Below are 23,135 nucleotides of genomic sequence, written 5' to 3' on the forward strand. Positions count from 1 at the left end.
ACGTGCAAAAATGCCTTGCGCCAGGAGAAATTTTTGCTTGCGGGAAACAGCAGGGATTGCACAAAAAAACAGAGAAAATTGTGCTGAAACACCAAAGGATTTTTTTGCAGATTTGGAGAACTTAAAGCCTGGAACGCGCGGGAAAGACATGCAAAATCTAATTTTTGCATCTTATTATTTTTTAAAATTGATTTTATTTAACATCATTATTACAAAATATTGCAAATACATACATACATATTTCAGATAAGCACACATATATAAAAAAGAACAAGAAAGGGAAAAGGAAGAAAAGTTGGAAGAGTCAATCAATGACATTTTATTACTGAGATATTTGTAGAATAAATTTGGAAAAAACTTCTAATATTTGCATCTTAAATTTGCGGGGCAAGGAGAGATCCTCTAGCTATTGGTGCTTAAATGGCCGCGAGGGATCCACTGGTTGCATTGGCCAAGACACTGTCGATCCATTCGGCGTACGGAGCGGTTCGGGTGTAAATCCCGGGTTTCTTCCAGTTGCCGCAAACTCGCGAGCCGGTGGACACGATGGCTTCGGCGACGCCGTTGCAGACGAGGGGCCCCCCTGAATCTCCCTGGGAAAAAGGGGTGAGAAAAAAGCAAGAACGTTGGATTATTGCCACTACTCTATAAGCCTGGGGTCAGCAAACTTTTTCAGCAGGGGGCCGGTCCCCAGTCCCTCAGACCTTGTGGGGGGCCGGACTATATTTTGAAATTAAATAAATGAATGAATTCCTATGCCCCACAAATAACTCAGAGATGCATTTGAAATAAAAGCACACATTCTACTCATGTAAAAACACACTGATTCCCAGACCATCCGCGGGCCGGATTGAGAAGGCGATTGGGCCCCCAGGTCTTAGTTTGCCTACCCATGCTAATAAGCCACGTCCTGTGTTCGAATTATGCCTGCACTCCCAGGATTCTCAATGATGATGGTGATTTCTCATTAACATTTTATTAAACAGACATGACATACAAAAAAACCAAACCAATCTTGCATTAGATCCTTCTAGACTAAAGAGATCATTATCACAGTATACGTAATCCAATTGTCAAGATATCTAGAATAGAGTGTGCTATATAATGGAAATAAAAAGTGAGAAAGAAAGGAAAAGGAAAATAAACAACGATAAAAGCGAAAAGTTGGCGTAACTAAAACTATAAAAAAGCGGTTATTCATTAAAAAAGATAATTTTTTTTTTTGCTTTATAGGACACCCTTTTCCCCTCCCAAAAAGGAAGGGAAAATGTGTGTGCGTCTTATGGAGCGAATGCAGGCTGCGCAGCTATCCCAGAAGCCAGAACAGCAAGAGGGATTGCTGCTTTCGCTGCGCAGCGATCCCTCTTGCTGTTCTGGCTTCTGGGATTCAGAATATTTTTTTTCTTGTTTTCCTCCTCCAAAAACTAGGTGCGTCTTGTGGTCTGGTGCGTCTTACAGAGCAAAAAATACTGTAATTTTTGCAGAGGGTCATTTAGTGGGGAAAAAACCCTGCGACGCGGCAGGGTGAGTTGCACACATTGGAATCCTTCTCTTGCCCCGTGCGAAGAGGAGGAACTCTCGTGCAAAAAAGTACCTTGCAGGAGTCTTTTTTCTTGGAGTCGGCACACATCATTTTCTCGGTCACCTCCCCGTCGTGGTGGATCCGGTGGTTGCATTTGGCTCGGCCGATGACCCCCAGCTCCACATACTGCAATACGTCCGGCTTCTTGCCCGTGTTGCGAGTGATGCCCCAGCCGGTCACCTCGCACAGGGTCCCTTCGGGGACGTCCCTGCCCTGGCGTTGGAAAGCCAGCTTCTGCACGTCCGGGTTGAGGGAGGCTGCCTCGTCCAGCTGGTTGGCAGAGACGGAGAAAGACAGAGGAGGTTTTCATAATAATAATAATTTATTATTTATACGCCGCCCATCCGGCCGGGTTTCCCCAGCCACTCTGGGCGGCTCCCAATCGAATATTAAAAACACGATAAAACATCAAACGTTAAAAAGCTTCCCTAAACAGGGCTGCCTTCAGATGTCTTCTAAAAGCCAGATAGTTGTTTATTTCCTCGACATCTGAACGGAGGGCGCCACCACCGAGAAGGCCCTCTGCCTGGTTCCCTGTAACCTCGCTTCTCGCAGGGAGGGAACCGCCAGAAGGGCCTAGGGAGATGGACCCAGGTGTCCGGGCTGGACGATGGGGGTGGAGACGCTCCTTCAGGTCTACTGGACCGAGTCCGTTCAGGGCTTTCAAGGTCAGCACCAACCCTTTGAATTGTGCTCGGAAACGTATTGGGAGCAAATGTAGGTCTTTCAAGACCGGTGTTATGTGGTCCCAGCGGCCGCTCCCAGTCACCAGTCTAGCTGCCACATTCTGGATTAATTGCAGTTTCCGGGTCACCTTCAAAGGGAGCCCCATGTAGAGCGCATTGCAGTAGTCCAAGCGGGAGATAACCAGAGCATGCGTCACTTTGGCCAGACAGTCTGCGGGCAGGGAGGGTCTCATCCTGAGTCCCAGATGGAGCTGCCCTGGACACAAAACTGACCTGCACCTCCATGGACAGCTGTGAGTCCAGAATGACACCTGGTCCTTCAGGGGCACAGTTACCCCATTCAGGACCAGGGAATCCTCCACACCTGCCTGCCCCCTGTCCCCCAAGAACAGTCCTTCTGTCTTGCCAGGATTCAACCTCAATCCGTTAGCCGCCATTCATCCTCCAACCTTGGCATTTTCAGCGCCACGCTCTCACAATTAGTCCAAAACTTCTGGCGTTTGCCAGAATAACCTGCGTCTTATTCGCAGAAGAGATTTCCCGTAAGGGAAACGTCATGTTTTCTGGAGAACCGGTTGCTCAACGTTTTCCCACCTCTTTGGGGGAATTCCCTGAAACTGCCCTCCTCCAAACTTCTCGATTTCGGAGATCAGCACTTCGTGCTTCCTTGTCGCAGAGATATTTTTCGGGGAAAGGGCAGTCAAAATGGCAAGGCGATCCAGCCAGGGCTACCCTAAGCAGCCTTGCTTTGCCTCCTATTTTATTTTCAATTTAAATCCTTTTTACTGGTTTTTACAAATGCAAAATGCAGTTAAATAGAACATAAGAGACCACATCACACTGGTCCTGAAAGACCTGCATTGGCTCCTAGGACGTTTCCGAACACAATTCAAAGTGTTGGTGCTGACCTTGAAAGCCCTAAATGGCCTCAAAGGCCCAGTAGACCTGAAGGAGCGTCTCCACTCCGGACACCGGGGTCCCTTTCCCGAGGGCCTTCTGGCGGTTCCCTCCCTGCAAGAAGTAAGGTTACAGGGAACCAGGCAGAGGGCCTTCTCGGTGGTAGCCCCCTTCCGTCAGATGTCAAGGAAATAAACAACTATCTGACTTTTAGAAGACATCTGCAGGCAGCCCTGTTTAGGGAAGCTTGTAATGTTTGAAGTTTTATTCTGTTTTTATATGAACTGGAAGCCGCCCAAAGCGGCTGATGGGAAAATCAGAGATCCAGTATTGTTTAGGGATTAGGGTGACTTACTGGGAACTGAGAGACCCGGGTTCAAATCTCCCCTTGGCCCGGAAGCTCACTGGCTGTGATTTTGGGCCTGTCATTGCCTCTCTGCCTGACCTAGTGAGGTTACAGGGGTCCTTCTCAGTGGTGGCGCCCTCCCGCCAGATGTCAAGGAAATAGACAACTTTCTGACTTTTAGAAGGCATCTGTAGGGCAGCCTTATCTAGCATCACTCACCTGTACCAGCAAGAGGTCATCGTGGTTGGTGTCTCGGTGGCTTCCGGGGTGGGCGATCAGCTGGCGGACCCCGTATAGGCGCTTGTGGGGTTCGGGGAGGGAGAGCGATCGTGCCCCTAGGAGAACCGCAAAAGTCCCGTTGCCCCTGCGTGGAAAACCACCGTTAGGTTACTGGGCCAAAATGCTAGACTTCTGCAATGGGGCCTTTGTGGGGCTGCCCTTGGGCCCGGATTCGGGGGCCCAGATCGCCGACACCATTGTGGAAAAAGCCCCACCGGTCGTTCCCTTACTATTGAGCAGGGTTCGAGGTGTTGGTACTCATTTACTAATCAGTCCCCATGCAAAACCCTATCATTCCTATTGAAGTTGAAAAGTGTCCCCAAATTCATTGGGGAAAAATCTGGGAAACTTTATTTACAAGGCCCTGAACAACTTAGGTCCAGGGTCCCTCAGGAATGGTCGGAATAATTCCTGGATAAATTTTATTGGGGTTTATAAAGAGAAATGCAATGCTGGATATCAGATATCTTTTGTGTCCGAAACGAAAAACATTTATCTGAATGCAAAAAAGGGGGAAAAAAGATTGACTTCCTTCGACTACAATACGGTTCCTAGAATCTCATATTTTGGTTGTCTGTAATCGTTTTAAACTTTATGGAGAGATAAATTTGTTCACCTGTGGAGTTTTCAATCTAGACTACACCGGTCACAATTTGAGGAAGCTACCTTCTTCGTATAATTTATATGAATCCTATAATCATTCTCTCCTGATTTTTTTCACCCGATTGACTTATTTGGAATGATTTCGCGCAGGATCTACTGTTTCCGCCAAGCGACGGAAAGGATTGGCTCGGCAGAGCAGCGAAACCCAACGGGGAGATCCAAGGGGACAGCTCTGTTGGTTTAGAGCCCGATGCGGGGATCACGCCAAGGTTGCGGGTTCGAATCCCATACGGGGCGTCCGAATTGCAGCGGGTCAGGCTAGATGACCCCCTGGGGTCCCCTTCCCGACTTGACAATTCTACAATACTAGGAATACTTACGCGTCCTCCAGGCAATGGGCGGCGCTCAGAACCCATTCGTCGGCGATGAGGAAGCCGCCGCAGAGGTGCTGCCCATTCAGTTGGAGAGAGGCCATGTACGGGCGCCGGGGGGCGTCCCGGCCCCCCAGGATACGGCCTCTGGGGCGGCTTGCTGAGAAGGCAATAGCACAGAGGGTTAGATCATGGGTAGGCAACCTAATGATCTGTATGCATGTGAAAACTGTTTCTATTAGAAAAACGGAAAATAAAATATTTAAAAAATAAGAAATAAATTTAAAAAGGCACAGCACCAAAGGAAAGAGGGAGGAGGAGGGCAGAGGAAAGCTATGGTTACCCCAGTAGTAATGTATGGAAGTGAGAGCATAAAGAAGGCTGATCGCCGAAGAATGGATGCTTTTGAATTCTGGTGCTGGAGGAGACTCTTGAGAGTCCCATGGACTGCAAGAAGATCAAACCTCTCCATTCTGAAGGAAATCAGCCCTGAGTGCTCACTGGAAGGACAGATCCTGAAGCTGAGGCTCCAAGACTTTGGCCACCTCATGAGAAGAGAAGACTCCCTGGAAAAGACCCTGATGTTGGGAAAGATGGAGGGCGCAAGGAGAAGGGGACAACGGAGGACGAGATGGTGGGACAGTGTTCTTGAAGAGACCAGCATGAGTTTGACCAAACAATGGAAGACAGGAGTGCCTGGCGTGCTCTGGTCCAGGGGGTCAGACACGCCAGAGGCGGACACGGCTAAACAACAACAACATAATAAATACCTAAATAAGATATATATATAAATGAGAGAAAGCAGGATTTTGCAGCCGACTCACCATCTGCGGCGAAGAGGCCCAAAACAACTGGGAGCCAGATGGAAGAAAAAGCCATCTTCGAGTCAGGCTGTCAGGAATAAGTTCTGCTGAACTTAGGAAAGATATATATTGGTGTGTTTGCATGTGATTTCCAGGACGTATTTTATCGGCTCCGAAGCGTGGGATTTTATTTTTTTCCTTCTCTGCACAAACACAGAAGAGGAAGCAGCCTGTTTGCATTGGCAATCTGGCAGTTTCCTCCTTTGACACACGAAATCTGATAAAACTGTTTGCCAGAGCTCTGCAAGTTGCGTGGATTTCGAAATCCCCTGTAACCAAGTCCTTGGGACAGGCCTATGTCATATGTCCGTCAATCGATAAGTCACATTCCTTTGGGGCGTTAAACAAAGAAAAGCTCTTTGGGGTTTCCCTAGGGGGGGAACTCACCAAATTTGGGGGTTTCCCTAGGGAAAAAACAACTCAAATGCAATAATAATAATAATAATAAACTTGCCTAAAATCCAGGACAAATTGGAGCCAGTAAGTTGTATACAGCACAATTTGAGTTTTTTCTGCTTCTAAATCTTTTCCAACCACTGCTTTATATTTTTGTCGCAATGATCCTGTCGGTTTTTCTTTTACGTTGCATACCGCTTGGAGATCCCCCCCCCCCAACCAAGGCTTCTAAATAAATAAAGTTTGTCACCAATGAATCCCGCCTGACGCTGCATGTCACCTATTGAAGTCCACAAAGGCCACCTAGGCATGAAAACCAGAATTTTAAACAGACTATTTTGGGTGCATATTGGGCAAGGATTCCTGGGATATATTGGATACCAGGAGGGGGATTTATTCGGACCCATACAGCGGTCCCTTGGTTCTCAAACGCCTTGGTACTCAAACAACTTGGAACCCAAACACTGCAAACCTGGAAGTAAATGTTCCAGTTTGCGAACATTTTTCGGAAGCCGAACGGGCTCCGTTTTGAGTGTCAACACTTCCGATTTGAGTGTTACACCAATTTCTGTCTGTTTTTCCTATTTATTTTGCGTTTTTGTGGCTCTTTTTCTGTTTTTGCGACTGTGGAACTGATGGATTGATTGTTTGACTGCAGTACATTGTTTATTGCTTTCATTTTATGGGTCAGTGGTCTGGTTCGATAGTAAAATTCATGTTCAGTTGCTGTTTCAGGGGTTGTTTTTAAAAGTCCGGAACGGATTGATCCGTTTCGCATTCCTTTCTATGGGAAAGAGCGCCTTGGTTTTGGAACGCTTTGGTTTTGGAATGGAATTTCCGGAACGGATTAAGTTTGAGGACCGAGGTGCCGCTGTGTTGAGATCATGATGGTCAAAGGGAAGCAGGATCTGTCCCCAGCTGCCCCCAACAGCTGTGAGATTATCCAAGTGGCTTAACCTAAGCCTCTCCGCTCCCAATAAGTGCAAATGCTCAAGTTTCCTCCTAATTCATAGCCTGGGCAGAGGGCTCAGGAATAAGGGGCAGACACTCTGCACAAGCTCAGAGGAAGCTACCTCTGAGCCCTTCGTAGTGGAAACAGGTTTGGGGGCATAAACGCGCCCCAAGCCCTCCTTTTCTTCCGGTTTCCCCAAGGTACAGTTAGCCTGAAGACGGGAACAGGTGCACTTTTATAAACAAAGAAACCAGCTCCCAAAGGATTTATCTCTCTCTGTGCTGGAAGTACTCTGCCTGTGCTCAGAGACTACTTCCACCCACTCCTCCCCAGGATGGAGAAACTGATTCTTGCCTGAATATATTTTTAAAAGTGGGTTTAAAAGGCTACCACACCCTCCTCCCCAAGGGTTATGAAATGGATTCTTGCCTGTTTTTTTTGGAAAGTGGATGGGACGCACTCTGTTTACGCTCAGGGACTACCCGCCTTCCTCCCCAAGGGTTATCAAATTGATAATTGCCTGGGTGTGGTTTTTTTTTTGGAAAGTAGGTGGGATGCACTCTGCTTATGCTCAGGCGCTAAGCCCACCCTTTCCTCCCCGAGGACTGGAGAAGCGTTTCCTTAATAATAATAATAATAATAATAATATAAAAAAATTTGGCCCTATTCTAAGGGAAACTAAAAGAGAAGGCTGGGGAAAAACTGCCTGGGGGGTTGGAGCCCCCGGACCTGTTTTTTTCACCGAGAAAGAATCGGATGGGGACCTGGAGGGGGGGCATTTTCTGTCGCTGAGTCTGTGCAGAGAGAGCCCCCCCTGCGCAGTCAGTGATGGAGGGTGTGGCTCACGAGCCCTGCTCTCTCCCCCCCCCATAACCCCCCCAGCGTACCCTCCCCGCTCTCAAAATAACGCGCAACCCCAAATTTTGGCATTTGGAGATGCGCTTTTTGCGCCAAACACGGGCATCACCGCGCTCTCTATGGAAACCGGAGGTTGGATAGAGACGCGCGCGCGGAGCAGCCGCCACCCACCGCCTCCCCCGCCTCTCCCCCCCACCCACAAATCAAACCAGCGGGGGCCCCCCTCCCCTTTTTCGCCCCTTTGTGCTCAGGCTTGCAGGAGCTGGGGCTAGAGAGAGAAAGAAAGAAAGAGAGAGAGAAAACCATGCTATCCATTTTTGGCTAGCGCAGAGCGCAGGGAAAGAGAGGCGGTCTGAATCCCCCCCCCTCCACCCAGTTCCTGAGCCCCCCCTCTCTCATTGGTGGGGTGCAGGTGGTCATTCTTCCAGTGCCAACCCACGCGCACCCCCACCCGGGTTTTGAAAAAGCAAAACCCTCTCCAATTTCAGAACCAACCACCTTTTTAGCCAAGTATAAAGGAGAATTATTTTTCCGCTCTTCTCCAACCCCCCCCCCGTGGTGGTGGGCGGAATCTAAAGCTGGAAGGAGACCCCCCCCCCTTTTAAAAACGCATGCATCCCCTTCGCCACTAATCCCAAGCAAGAGGAGGCGATGGAAATGTCCTTTTGCATCCCGGAGCGGCAAAAAGGGGCGAGATAAGATTTTTATATTATTTTGGAGAGGGTTGCCTCCTCCCTAGATGCGCGCGCGCCCCCGCCCCGTTTCCAGCTGCAAATCGGGGGGTGCCTCGCAGACGCCGGGCAGGTAAGTTTGATTTTATTTTTAAAAAACTGTTTTTCCTCCCCTCCCCTCGTTTTCTTTCTTTTCTTCTGCCACCATCATCCCTCTCTCTCTCTCTCTCTCTCTCTCTCTCGCACGCAAATCCAAGCGTCTCTACATCCACCCCATTTTGCGTCTCCAGACAAAGGGATGGTTTGGACTCTGTGTCACGCTGACTGCAATGAGACCCCCCCCAAAAAAAAAATGCAAGAAGGGGGCTCTCTCTTACCCCCCCCAGCTCACTCTCTGACATTTGCATTGTCCTATTAGAACCCATCCCTGAACAATAGCCGCAAAATATCCAACCCCCCAAAAAGAAAAGGAGAAAATAAATCGCAGAATGGTCCATTATTATTAGGGCGATTACCGTATTCCCAGCCACACACCACTTGGGGTTTTGGGCTTTGGGGTGGGAATGGTCTGAGACCCAACGAGACCCCCGTTTTATGCTGCGATGAGTATTTTTATTGATCGATCGATCGCTTATAACCTCTCGGTCCTTGAAATGGAAAAGAAAAGATATTTTTTTTAAAAAAAAGGATGGATGAGGCTGTCTGGCCACTTGTAACTTCCCAAAGCATCCATTAGCTCTGGGGGGAAAACACACACACCTTGGGTTGCGGGTTCCTTCGGAACTCACCGCCACAAGATGCTGGTGTTGGTGGTTCCTTGCCCGCCTTCTGAACAAATCGGTTTATTTCGGTCGCTGACCAGAGAGCTCTACGCCTTTTTTCAAAAGGGAGTGGGCAGTTTAGACATTGGTTATTGGTGTTGGCCGCCAAATGAAACCTCTATGTGGATATGAAGTCTATCTGCGAGTACCAGGGGCTGGTACAAGGGGGTGCTGTGACCTTGTAGGATTTCTCAAACTGGGATTGCTGGATGGAAACGGACTCTGAAACACTTCCCTTACCGGGTTGACTTAAAAAATAATAATACATTTATACGGCCATTTGATGCATCCTCTTTCAATGTTTTCTTTGTCTCCACAACAAGAGCCCTGGAGTCAGAAGCTGGCGGTTTCTGAGCCTCAGTTGGCCACCTCTGTAAAATGGGTTGATACTGATATTCCTCCTTTCCTGTTATCCCATGTTACAGAAGTAGCCAACAGAGACTCAACAGGGGCTAGAGGCTTGGCACAAACGCAGCTAAACCTCAGGTTTGGATCTGAGCTGGAGAGGCACGAAACAAATAATGAAGAACGCAGCGGCTCAGAGCATGTGCAGAGTCCACACGCCTCCCTAAGTAAATCCAGAAAACGGATTTGTTTGGGATCTGGGGAGGGGACTGGATTTCATAATGAAGGATGCCTTACTCTGGGAAAATCCCAGAACCTGTAAAATAACTGCTGGTTGAGTTATTTAAATTCATTCATTTCAATGGACAACATGGGCTTAATTGTTTTTTAAACAACAAAAACCTGTATTTCACATTTAAAGACTGTTTTTCTTGTTTTGTTCTATTTTTTTTTTTAAAAGATACCTTTTATTAAATTTACAATTTTACAATTCCAAATCAACATTTTACAAACTTTAAAATACCCAAACGACTTCCATTCTTCTCTTTCCATGGTTCGTTTTACATTTCACACATCTCTCCATCTTTCGCTATGACGGTTCAAATCGGTTTTCCGCTTTCACATCCATCAAATATTATTTCCCCCTGTTTTGTTCCAATCCATCCTGGTCTTTGGGAGACATTGCACATATATTCTGGCCTATTCGACCTCTTTTTCTTAACAGCAACACGGACCGTTCATAACACGGGAATATTCTTCCCAATGTGGAGCAGGGGGGGAAGCGAAGGCAATCAGCAACAAATCGCTAAAACGCCGTTCGTTCCTCCTGCTCAGGCTGCACAGAAGTAGAATTTCGGTTCCTGAAATTCATTCCAATTGTGCAAGTAAAATATAACAGATGGAATTCTACAGGGTGGGGTCTTAAGTGTGTGGAAACAGTCCAGGTTCAAGGATCCCCAGATGGCGGAGGCGTCAGGTGTCATCCTGGCACCCAAGAATCTTCACTCGGTGGCAAACGGCCAAAAGCCGAGTGCAAAATACGCCTGGCTAATTTCGAACGCTGTCTGCTGTGGCTTCGAGACAGATGTTGGGCAAGAGATGTTTCAGAGAGAGAGAGACAGAGAGAGAGAGACAGAGAAAGAAAGAGAGAGAGAGAGAGAGAGAGAGAGAGAGAGAGGAGGTTTTCTCCTTTCCATTTTTTAAACTGTATTATGAAGCCTCTCGCGTTACTTGGTTGCGGGAGTGGATTAAATAAGAAAATACAGATATGTTAAATCTGGAAGGGCATGATCATCGATTCGGATGGCATGCGTATTTATGGCACGAGAAAGGGAAAGTACATAAAGGATTTTGCAATCATATAATTAGGAGACCACTTTCTAAAGTGTGGGAATAATATAAAGACCTATTGGAACAAAAGACTCCATGGTGGTTGTCTCCAACAGAGGTAATGGCAATCAAAAAATTAAATAGGGACGCAATACGGCTTACATGTAGGGACCTACTAATGGAGATAGATGGGAAATTATAATATATTAAGTACCCTATTAAATCTAGAATCGAAAAGAATGTATTTTTAAGACTGTGAGAGATATAAAATAATGATATTAAAACACTAAAAAAAAGGCAACGTCAAGTATTAATAAGGGAGATAAAAGGGGTGAGTTTATGTTTACACCAGGACACCAAATATATAATGTTATCTTGTAGTCTGTTAAATCTGGTGCCAAATTTTTGGATGTCCATAGGTACTGTAAGCGATCGTTTCCCTTGGTGGCAGGCTGCAAGGTCTCTCTCTTGAGAGGGAATACCACCACCAACAACCCCCCCCAAAAAAACCACACCCCATAGAATTGCAATAAGCCCCCATGCTTTTTACTAAGGGTCCGCGATCGCCGCTATGACCGCTGGGACTCCGGGTATCGATTTGGGCGTTAAATGGGTCATTTTGACAGACAGCGGATCTATAGGACCTGGGGGGGGGAGAGATGGACGTGCCTCTAAATAGGGTCAGATCCAATGTCAGTCCTGCTCAGAGTAGACCTGCCAAAATGAATACACCTACGGTCTGCCCACGCCTGTGGATTTTAACTGGATGGATCCATCGCTAGTCAAGTTCAGAGTAGACCCATCAGAATCGATGGCTAACGGTCCTGAAAGACCTGCGTTGGCTCCCAGGACGTTTCCGAGCACAATTCAAAGTGTTGGTGCTGACCTTGAAAGCCCTAAATGGCCCAGTATACCTGAAGGAGCGTCTCCACCCCGGACACCGGGGTCCCTCTCTTGAGGGCCTTTTGGCGGTTCCCTCCCTGTGAGAAGCGAGGCTACAGGGAACCAGGCAGAGGGCCTTCTCGGTGGTGGCACCCTCCCTTCAGACAGGAATGATTTTGATGCACAACTCTCTCTATCCTATATTAATATTATGGTGGTTATCTCCCGCTTGGACTACTTCCATGCGCTCTCCGTGGGGCTGCCTTTGAAGGTGACCTGGAAACTGCAACTAATCCAGAATGCGGCAGCTAGACTGGGGACTGGGAGTGGAGACCACCTAACACCAGTCCTGAATGACCTACACTGGCTCCCGGGACGTTTCCGAGCACAATTCAAAGTGACCTTGAAAGACCTAAACAGCCTCAGCCCAGTATCCCTGAAGGAGCGTCTCCACCCAGGACACCTGGGTCCATTTCCGGAGGGCCTTCTGGCGGTTCCCTCCCTGCGAGAAGCAAAGTTACAGGGAACCAGGCAGAGGGCCTTCTCGGTGGTGGCACCCTCCCGCCAGATGTCAAGGGAATAAACAACTCTCTGACTTTTAGAAGACATCTGAAGGCAGACCTGTTTAGGGAAGCTTGTAATGTTGGGTGTTTTTAATCTTCTGTTGGAAGCCGCCCAGAGTGGCTGGGGAAACCCAGACAGATGGGCGGGGTATAAATATTATTATTATTACAGGTCTCGTGGTTTCAGCGGGTCTCCTCTGAGTAGGGCTCAATTGGCTCCGACCGGGATAGGTCAGCGTGAGACTTTTAAGCTCAGCGTTGTGGGTTCGAGTCCTGCACGGGGCAAAGAGGGTTGGGCTAGATGACCCCTAGGGTTCCCTTCCAGCTCTACAATTCTGTGGTTTTTAACTCCTGCTGGTTTTGGTTCTGTGATGTCTCGTGGCAGCGATGATCAGGACCTAGGCTGAGACCCCTACCCACCAGATTCCTCTGAATCCCACCGCTGACACCATGATCTCGGCAAAGGACAAGGCCAAGGCTCCGAAAGACAGCATGACTCTTCTTCCCTGCTTTTACTTTGTCGAGGTAAGCAGAACTTTTCCGTCATCTATACAGGTAAAGGTAAAGGGACCCCTGACCATTAGGTCCAGTCGTGGCCGACTCTGGGGTTGCGGCGCTCATCTCTCTTTACTGGCCGAGGGAGCCGGCGTACAGCTTCCGGGTCATGTGGCCAGCAGGACTAAGCCGCTTCTGGCAAACCAGAGCAGCGCACGGAAATGCCATTTACCTTCCTGCTGGAGTGGTACCTATTTATCTACTTGCACTTTGACGTGCTTTCAAACTGCTAGGTTGGCAGGAGCAGGGACAGAGCAACAGGAGCTCACCCCATTGTGGGGATTCGAACCACCGACCTTCTGATCAGCAAGTCCTAGGCTCTGTGTTTAACCCATAGCACCATCCGCGCCCCTATATCTTTTGTTTAGGAGAACTTTATTTGGTGGACATGCAAGATAACCAAAGCATTCTGGGGAATGATATATACAGTGGCACTTTGGTTCCCAAACGCCCTGGTTCCCAAACACCAAAAACCCGGAAGTGGGTGTTCCGATTTTCAAACATTTTTCAGAAGCCGAACGTCCGACACAACTGTTGGCTATTGTTTCCAGTGCGCCTGCGCCAATCAGAAGCCGCGCCTCGGTTTCCGAACATTTCGGAAGTCAAACAGACTTCTGGAACGGATAAAGTTTGAGAGACAAGGTACCGCTGTATTTGGTGCCATCAAAATTATTCCATCAGGTTTACAGTAGGAGCTTGGTTCCCAAATGCTGAAAGCCCAGAAGTGAGTGTTCCGGTTTTCAAATGTTTTTTGGAAGCCGGACATCCAACCCCAGAGTCGGCCACGACTGGACCTAATGGTCAGGGGTCCCTTTACCCAAAAGATAGCGCCTTCTTCTCCCCCCTCTCCCCCTTTTGTCTCCCAGCTGCCCATTGTGGCTTCCTCGATTGTGACGCTCTACTTCTTGGAGCTGACGGACCTCTTCAAGCCCGCCAAGGTGGGCTTCCAATGTTATGACCGGGCTCTTTCCATGCCCTACGTGGAAACCAACGAAGAGATGATCCCATTGCTCATGCTGCTCAGCTTGGCTTTCGCGGCCCCCGCAGCCTCCGTAAGTAGCGTTCCGACCCCTCCTTCCCTCTTGGGTTTTTATTATAGCTATAGTTGGTACAGGAGGCGGCTCTTAATCTGCGGGTCGTGGGTACGGGTCCCACACTGGACAAAATATTCCTGCTTTCTCCAGCTCCTGCGAAAATAGGGACGTCCTATTCCATCCCCTCCAACGTTTCTCCCCTGAAAATAGGGACGTCCTATTCCATCCCCTCCAACGTTTCTCCCCTGAAAATAGGGACGTCCTATTCCATCCCCTCCAACGTTTCTCCCTTGAAAATAGGGACGTCCTACTCCATCCCCTCCAACGTTTCTCCCCTGAAAATAGGGACGTCCTATTCCATCCCCTCCAACGTTTCTCCCCTGAAAATAGGGACGTCCTATTCTATCCCCTCCAACGTTTCTCCCCTGGAAATAGGGACGTCCTATTCCATCCCCTCCAACGTTTCTCCCCTGAAAATAGGGACGTCCTATTCCATCCCCTCCAACGTTTCTCCCCTGGAAATAGGGACGTCCTATTCCATCCCCTCCAACGTTTCTCCCCTGAAAATAGGGACGTCCTATTCCACCCCCTCCAACGTTTCTCCCCTGAAAATAGGGACGTCCTATTCCATCCCCTCCAGTGTTTCTCCCCTTAAAAGAGGGGAAATAGGGACGTCCTATTCCATCCCCTCCCATCCCTTGTCAACAAGCCCCACCCACCTGGGCGGAGAAGTCGCTGAGAGGGGAGGGGCTTGCTCTGACCCCTCCCCTCTTCCCTCCCTCCCTCTCAGATCATGGTTGGCGAAGGCATCATCTACTGCCTGCAGTCCAATGTCAAAGGCCGCTCCAGCTCTGAGGGCAGCATCAACGCCGGCGGATGCAATTTCAACTCCTTCCTCCGCAGGACGGTCCGGTTCGTGGGTAAGTTCATCCCCATTAGGTCCAGTCGTGGCCGACTCTGGGGTTGCGGCGCTCATCTCGCTTTATTGGCCGAGGGAGCCGGCGTACAGCTTCCGGGTCATGTGGCCAGCAGGACTAAGCCGTGAACCAGAGCAGCGCACGGAAACGCCATTTACCTTCCCGCCGGAATGGTACCTATTTATCTACTTGCACTTTGATGTGCTTTCGAACTGCTAGGTTGGCAGGAGCAGGGACCGAGCAACGGGAGCTCACTCTGTCATTGCGGGGATTCGAAGCGCCAACCTTCTGATGGGCAAGCCCTAGGCTCTGTGGTTTAACCCACAGAGCCACCCATGCCACCTGCACCCATATAGGGTGCAGAATGTAGGCACTCTATGTATAGAAAGGAGCAAACCAGTGATATTTTAGGGAGCAGGCGGGGCCCATGACTCACACCCGAGGAGCTGACACAACACAAAACACTGTTGCTGGATGTAGGTTTTATTCTATTTGTTTTTTATCTTATATTTTGGAAATGTACATCCAGGTGTTTTTTTCCTTTAATTTTTTTTTGGGGGCCCCAAGAGAGTGGGGCCCTAGAGAGAGCTTGTTTAGCTTAGATGTAAATAAGCTCTCTGTGTTCTTATTGCCCCAGCCCTCCACTCTCAGCCATGAGGACGCCTTTTTTATCATCGGGGATCAAAACCTGGTATCTCCTGCGTGCAAAGCCAGTGCTACGAGAAGGTGGATGTCATTGAAATTCCTCTTTTGAAATGGACAATAGACCCTGAGAGGAGGAAAGAGATCTATGGGCTGGAGATTAGAGTGGATTTGGGGAGGAAGAATCTTGGACAAAGCAGACCGTGCTTAAATAAGAAGCAAAGGGAGACCATCTAATGAATGCAAACTATTAGGTTCTCGTGCACGCAGAAGGAAGGGGGTTTATTTTAGGAACAATCATTATCGACCAACTGCAATTTCCCGAGCAACCATAGCTTTCGGAAGTGTTAAAATATAGCACATGCAGGAATTGGCAAACAGATAGCAGATGGGTAAGGATAATAGGTTAAAAATAACAAACAAAAATCCCTGCTAAGGATATGGAATGAAAAGCGAATTAGAAATAACTGCGGCAGCAAGAGGCACACAAAGAGGAAATTTTGGGTGCATCGAGGACCGAGCGTGGGAATGTTGGAAAACTGTATTGAATTGGTTTTGGTTCATTCGTTAAGATTTGGAAAATCAATAAAAATGATTTGGCAAAGAGGGGGGGAAAAGGAAGCAGATGGTTTGCCACTGAGCTACGGAATTTTCTGCTTTTGGGGCATCGGGAGGATGCTAAGAATTTGGTGCTTTTCTTTTCTGTAGGGCTGAATGAGAAGGGAGAGCCGGACAGTCTCTGCCCTGTGTATGCCCTGAAAAGTGGGGTTTTTTGGGGGGGGCTCAGAGGATGGCGAGAGGGACACGGGTGGCGCTGTGGGTTAAACCACAGAGCCTAGGAGTTGCCGATCGGAAGGTCAGCGGTTCGAATCCCCGCAATGACGGGGTGAGCTCCCGTTGCTATGTCCCAGCTCCTGCCCACCTAGCAGTTCGAAAGCACGTCAAAGTGCAAGTAGATAAATAGGTACCGCTCCGGCAGGAAGGTAAACGGCATTTCCGTGCACTGCTCTGGTTCGCCAGAAGCGGCTTAGTCCTGCTGGCCACATGACCCGGAAGCTGTACGCCGGCTCCCTCGGCCAGTAAAGCGAGATGAGCGCCGCAACCCCAGAGTCGGTCGCGACTGGACCTAACGGTCAGGGGTCCCTTTACCTTTACCTTACATTCTGCTATTTATCATTCTTAGCAGTTTGCACCTATTTTGTGTTATAGCAAGTTTCTAGAGACCAGATAATGAGTCTTTGTAAATTGTGTTCCTAAAGGAACTTTAGAAATGTGTTTGCATTATTCAGTTTGTTATGCATCAAAAAGCATTTTGGGTTGGAGCATCATAATCATTTCACTATCCATATACTTCTTCTTAATTGCATTTCACTATTAATATACTGTATTTTTTGCTCTATAAGACTCACTTTTCCCCTCCTAAAAAGTAAGGGGAAATGTGTGTGCGTCTTATGGAGCGAATGCAGGCTGTGCAGCTATCCCAGAAGCCAGAACAGCAAGAGGGATCGCTGCTTTCGCTGCGCAGTGATCCTTCTTGCTGTTCTGGCTTCTGGGATTCAGAATATTTTCTTTCTTGTTTTCCTCCTCTAAAAACTAGGTGCGTCTTGTGGTCTGGTGCATCTTACAGAGCGAAAAATACGGTACTTCTTCTTAATTGCATTTCACTATTAATATACTTCTTTTTAACGGCATTTCAGTCCAACGATGACTTTGATAAAACACATCTTTTGTGATGCGCAAATGTCTTGAGATACCTGTGAAGTCCATAAATGACTATGTAGCATATATTCAACACACACAAATTTGTTGTGGACAAAGGACAGCTGGACATAGAAAGGGCCCCATTTCCTTCAGGAGCTGAGGGCCGCATCAAACCTAAATCTGGCCCTGTCTGCGGTCCTTGCTTGACACCAGAAATGGGTGTGAAGAGCTGGATAAGGATCCCCATCCCAGGTTTACAGTTTCTCTGCCCCTGGGCTCTGTCCCGGCGGGAAACAAATCTCTAATATCCCGGCAGGTGTGCACGTTTTCGGTCTCTGCGCCACGGCCCTCGTGACGGACGTGATCCAGCTGGCCACGGGGTACCACGCCCCGTTCTTCCTGACTGTCTGCAAGCCCAACTATACCCTTCTAGGCATCTCTTGCGACGCCAATCCGTACATCACGCAGGACATATGTTCGGGGCAAGACCAGCATGCCATCCTGTCAGCCAGGTGAGGCCGGGACGCTGTTCCAAAATCCGGCGGTTACCGGTGTAATATATTACCCCGGTCAAATTGGCGAAAATATACAAAATGGGAAACAAAGTTTGTTGGAAATGTAAAAATAAAGATGGGGACCTTTATCATATGTGGTGGCTATGCGAGAAAATGAAAGGATTTTGGAACCTGATATATGATGAATTAAAGAAACTTTTTAGATACACCTTCCCAAAAAAACCAGAGGGATAATAGGGGATGAAATAAAAAAAAGAAGACCATAAGTTATTTCAATATGCAATGGTGGCACCTGGGGTGCTTGTAGCACAAAAATGGAAGTCATCAGAGATTCCAACATTCATGGAATGGCGGGCAAAACTTTTTGAATATGCTGAATTAGCAATAATGACAAATAAAATCCGACACCAAAAAGGGTCAAAGTTCACAGAAGAATGGAGTAAATTTGTGACATATATAGCATTGAACTGTAGAAGTTTAAGAACTACAGCAGGACTAGGATAGGGAGGGAAGGAAGTCGAGGCGTGATTTAGTGCAATGTAAATAAGACGACATTAAGAATGAATGTAAAGATTGTTTTATTTTGTTTTTTTTGAAAATGACAATAAAAAGTATTTTTTTAAAAAATTCGGTGGTGACCGCCGCCTGCTGGAGCTAAGCGGGGGGGGGCGAATCGCCCCCCACTCTGCACCCCAGTTTGCAGCAATTGTTCCTGTATGACGTTTCCTTTTCCCCCCCTTTCCTTTCCCCAGGAAAACCTTCCCCTCCCAGCACGCCACGCTCTCCGCTTTCGCCGCCGTCTACGTGTCGGTGAGTCCCCGGTCCCCGTCCGCGATCCGCTGGCTGGATGATCAGAATCAGCTGCTCATTCTGGGAACTATCTCTGGGATTCAGGCTAGAGTGGGGTTGAGTATTGGGCAGCAACAAGGCCCCACCTCAATCCGCTTCGGTTTCAAGCCTTCGCAGAAAGGGTGGCGAATTTTGCAATCTTTAAAATTACCTTCTTGTTTTTTAAAATGTTTTTATTAGCAATTTCAACATAACATATCATATTCATTATTTTTCCCCTTTTTTCATCACCCCCCCTCAAACCCTCCCCCAGAGACTTCCCTCAGTTCCTCTCTCTGATTTCTCAGCACATCTTATTCTCTGCATGTTATAAAATTAGACAAATCCTTACATTATCTGTCTACCGTGTCATCAGGCAATAAATCTGTGCATGCTTATTCAAAACCTGCCAATTCATTTTGTTGTCTTTCTAAGCAATTTGTGAAAAGTTCCCATTCTTCTTTAAAGTCACAGTTGTCCTTGTCCCGCAGTTTGTATGTCAAATTAGCCAGTTCTGCGTAGTTCATCCATTTATCTTGCCACTGTTCTTTTGCCGGGGTTTCCTCATTCTTCCATCCTAAAATTATGTTTTCAAAAGTTTGTCATTTTTCCAACTTCCTCCCCTGTTTTCCATGGCGCGGTGGCAAATGTTGAAGGGCAGGACCTTAATTGTGATGGCCCCCTTGGCGTGCTCCCACAATGGGAGCCCACAGCCATGCCCCCAATGAGTCCATAGCATTTCCACCCCCCATCTTCCATCCCGGATGCCAAGGCCCAGCTCCCAGGGTCTCCTGGGAGAAGTTAAGTTACAGGGAACCAGGTGGAGGGCCTTCTCGGTGGTGGCACCTGCCCTGTGGAACACCCTCAAGGAGATAAATAACTACCTATAATAATAATTTATTATTTATACCCCGCCCATCTGGCTGAGTTTCCCCCAGCCGCTCTGGGCGGCTTCCAATCAAATGCTAAAAACAGTCCAGCGTTAAATATTAAAAACTTCCCTAAACAGGGCTGCCTTCAGGTGTCTTTTAAAGATAGGATAGCTGCTTATTTCCTTCACATCTGAAGGGAAGGGAGAGAAGGCCCTTTGTCTGGTTCCCTGTAACCTCACTTCTTGCAATGAGGGAACTGCCAGAAGGCCCTCGGAGCTGGACCCCGGTGTCCGGGCTGGAAGATGGGGGTGGAGAGGCTCCTTCAGGTATACTGGGCTGTTTAGGGCTTTCAAGGTCAGCCCCAACACTTTGAATTGTGCTCTGAAACGTACTGGGAGCCAATGCAGATCTCTCAGGACCGGTGTTATGTGGTCCCGGCGGCCGCTCCCAGTCACCAGTCTAGCTGCCGCACTCTGGATTAATTGCAGTTTCCAGGTCACCTTCAAAGGCAGCCCCACGTAAAGCATGTTGCAGTAGTCCAAGCGGGAGATAACCAGAGCATGCACCGCTCTGGCAAGGCAGTCCGCGGGCAGGGAGGGTCTCATCCTGCGTACCAGATGGAGCTGCCCTGGACACAGAACGGACCTGCACCTCCATGGACAGCTGTGGGTCCAAAATGACCCCCAGGCTGCGCACCTGGTCCTTCAGGGGCACAGTGACCCCATTCAGGACCAGGGAGTCCCCCACACCTGCCCACTCTCTGTCCCCCCCCCCCAAAACAGTCCTTCTGTCTTGTCAGGATTCGACCTCAATCTGTTATCCGCCATCCATCCTCCAACCGCCTCCAGGCACTCACACAGGACCTTCAACGCCTTCACTGGTTCCGATTTAAAGGAGAGGTAGAGCTGGGTGATCTACCTGACTTTTAGAAGGCATCAGAAGTTCTTTCAAAAAATGTGGTGTTTTATTACGTTTCAAAGAGTGCCTTCACGACCCCCGCCATCAATCTTTGCAGATGTACTTCAACTCCATCATCTCCGACAGCACCAAACTCCTCAAACCCATCCTGGTCTTCACCTTCGCCATCGCGGCCGGGATCTGCGGCCTGACGCAGATCACACAGTACCGCAGCCACCCCATCGACGTCTACGTGGGTTTCCTGATCGGGTCCGGCATCGCAGCATACCTGGCAAGTCTCTTCTCCTAAGACCCCTTTCCCGGACTTTGGGGGGGGGACACCGGGTTTGGGGCCACCTCGCTGACGCTCAAGAGGTCCGCGGCGAGTCGGGGCCCGGGTGGGCGAACACGTGGGAATGTTCAGGGAGACAGGAGAGAATATATTGTTTATTAATATCCTTTCTAATTTGCGCTGGAAAGTTCTATATTACAGGGGCCGGCAAACTTTTCCAGCAGGGGGCCGGTACACTGTCCCTCAGACCTTGTGGGGGGCCGGACTATATTTTGAAAAATAATAATAATGTACGAATTCCTACGCCCCACAAATAACCCAGAGATGCATTTTAAATAAAAGCACACATTTTACTCGTATAAAATCACGCTGGTTCCTGGACCATCTGTGGGCCGGATTGCAAAGGCGATTGGGCTGGATCCGGCCTCCGGGCTTTAGTTTGCCTACCCATGCTCTATAACTTAGCAGAGTTTTAACATTCCCCTTTTAACGCACAGCATTTGTAGGTTGTTGTTTTTTTCAATATTATATTTTGGAAATGTACATCCAGTTCCCCCCCTTTATTTTTTTGGGGGGGTCCCCAAGAGAGCGGGGCCCTAAGCCGTAGTTTGTTTAGCTTAGATGTAAATCCAGTCTTTAACACCTGTCATTCCCTGCCCCCAAACAGGCCTACCACGCCGTGGGCAACTTCCGTGCTCCGGCCGAGAAGGCCCCGTCCAACCCCCCCGCCAAGGACGCTTTGCGGGCCCTGACCCAGCGGGGCCACGACTCGGTCTACCACCAGAACAAGTCGGTCAGCACCGATGAGCTGAACCCGCAGACGCGGCTGGAGGGCATCAACCGACAGGTCCAGCGCGAGAAGAACTCCCTGGGCAGCCTGAAGCGGGCCAGCGTGGACGTGGACCTCCTGGCCCCCCGCAGCCCCATGGGCAAGGAGAACATGGTCACCTTCAGCAACACGCTGCCCAGGGTCAACACGCCCTCGATGGACGACCCCGCCCGGCGCCACATGACCATCCACGTCCCCGTGGACGCCTCACGGTCCAAGCAGCTGATCACCGAATGGAAGCAAAAGTCCGTCGAAGGCCGGGGGATGACCTTGGCCGAGGAAGTGGCCCGGCGGGTCGGCTCCGATTGCTTGGTTGGAGAGGACGACGAACACATCCCGCCGTCGCTGTACCCCACTGTCCAGGCCCGGACGGCCGAGCGCGCCGCCATGGGGCCCCGGGTCCTCATCCAGCCGAGACCCGGAGCGACCCAGCTGGTCCACATCCCCGAGGAAAGCCAGGCGAACGCAGGGGCCAACATTTCGCCCAAGAGCAGCTCGGCCGTGCGGGCGAAATGGATGATGATGGCCGAGAAAGGGTCGGCGTCGCAGAGAGTGGCCAACCCGCCGCGCCTGATGCAGGTCATCGCCATGTCCAAGCAGCCAGGGATGGTTTCGGTGACGCCCAAACATTCGGAGACGTCTTCGTCGTCCACCAGCTCCGATTCCTCGCAGTACCGGTCGCCGTCGGAACGGGACAGCTCCAGCGTCGTCACTATCGACGCCCACGCCCCGCACCATCCAGTCGTGCACCTGTCGTCCGGGAACGGGCCGTGGGAATGGAAAGCCACGCAGAAAGTGCCGGACGGGACGGACGCTTACGAGCTGAACGACATGGCCAAGGATTTCCGTGGCTTCCGGCCGGCCAAGAGCGCCGGCGTCTCCCCGGGGTCGTCGGTCAGCGACATCGAACAAGACGAGCCGCGGTACGGCAGCGTGGCCACCATCAACGTGGCGGCGGGAGTGGGGGGCGGCGAGACCAGCCCGGCGGAAAACATGCTGGGGGGCCCCAGCCGCGAGTCGACGCTGCGCCGCAAGCCGACGAGCCTGACGGTCGGAGAGAAGGACGGCCAGGCGGAGGAGACGGAAAACTTCTACAAGAAGATGCAAGTTAATCGGCGGTTCAAAGACTAGGTCCGACCTGCGGGGCCGAAACAGGATGGGGACGATTCCTCCCGTTTCCAAAAATAAAATTGATTTCGGTCGCCGTCTCCGTGGCAAAGATCTCCGTTTACCGAGCGTCGAACAGCCGGGATCCGGTGTCTATTTTGGGGAAGCTCTGTGGACCAAATTTTGGGGATTTCCTGCTGGTTTTTGGCCAAGGAATCGCCCGTCCCTCTTCTGGATTATTGCGGGGACATTGAGGGACCGCTGAAGGGATTTTTTTTTTCAAATACCCGACAAATTATTGGTGCTGTTGATTTTCAGGACAAGTGTAATTTATTCGTAACTACTGATTGTAAAGCCGGCCAGAGCGGGGAGCCTGGCATGGGGTGGTTTAAACATTACGGAAGGGACACAGGACTGTACCCCTTGGTACGATCTCCCATCGCCCTGGAGCCTGCGCAGTTTGGGGAGGGTGTGTCGTATTTGAAAAGTCAAATGGGTGGGT

At 49.4% G+C, this 23,135-nt stretch overlaps 2 protein-coding genes across 2 annotated transcripts; one reads left to right on the forward strand and one right to left on the reverse strand.

The window, feature by feature from the left end:
* Nucleotides 1-158: 158 nt before the first annotated feature.
* CFD (complement factor D) lies at nt 159-5,788 on the reverse strand. The gene is made up of 5 exons (XM_082206709.1): nt 5,589-5,788; nt 4,774-4,924; nt 3,731-3,875; nt 1,595-1,852; nt 159-593 (listed from the first exon to the last, which is right to left on the reverse strand). The coding sequence occupies exons 1-5, from the start codon at nt 5,641-5,643 to the stop codon at nt 417-419; spliced, it is 786 nt and encodes a 261-aa protein (XP_082062835.1). The 5' UTR covers nt 5,644-5,788; the 3' UTR covers nt 159-416.
* A 2,603-nt stretch (nt 5,789-8,391) lies between these two features.
* PLPPR3 (phospholipid phosphatase related 3) lies at nt 8,392-22,912 on the forward strand. Its single transcript, XM_082206389.1, has 8 exons — nt 8,392-8,637; nt 12,830-12,969; nt 13,866-14,051; nt 14,824-14,953; nt 17,610-17,805; nt 18,561-18,618; nt 20,524-20,697; nt 21,365-22,912. Exons 2-8 carry the CDS (start codon nt 12,895-12,897, stop codon nt 22,655-22,657), a joined length of 2,112 nt encoding a protein of 703 aa, XP_082062515.1. The 5' UTR covers nt 8,392-8,637; nt 12,830-12,894; the 3' UTR covers nt 22,658-22,912.
* Nucleotides 22,913-23,135: the final 223 nt, after the last annotated feature.

The sequence above is a fragment of the Podarcis vaucheri genome, assembly GCF_965113315.1.
Source record: "Podarcis vaucheri genome assembly, chromosome: 18".
NCBI classification, from domain to species: Eukaryota; Metazoa; Chordata; class Lepidosauria; order Squamata; family Lacertidae; genus Podarcis; species Podarcis vaucheri.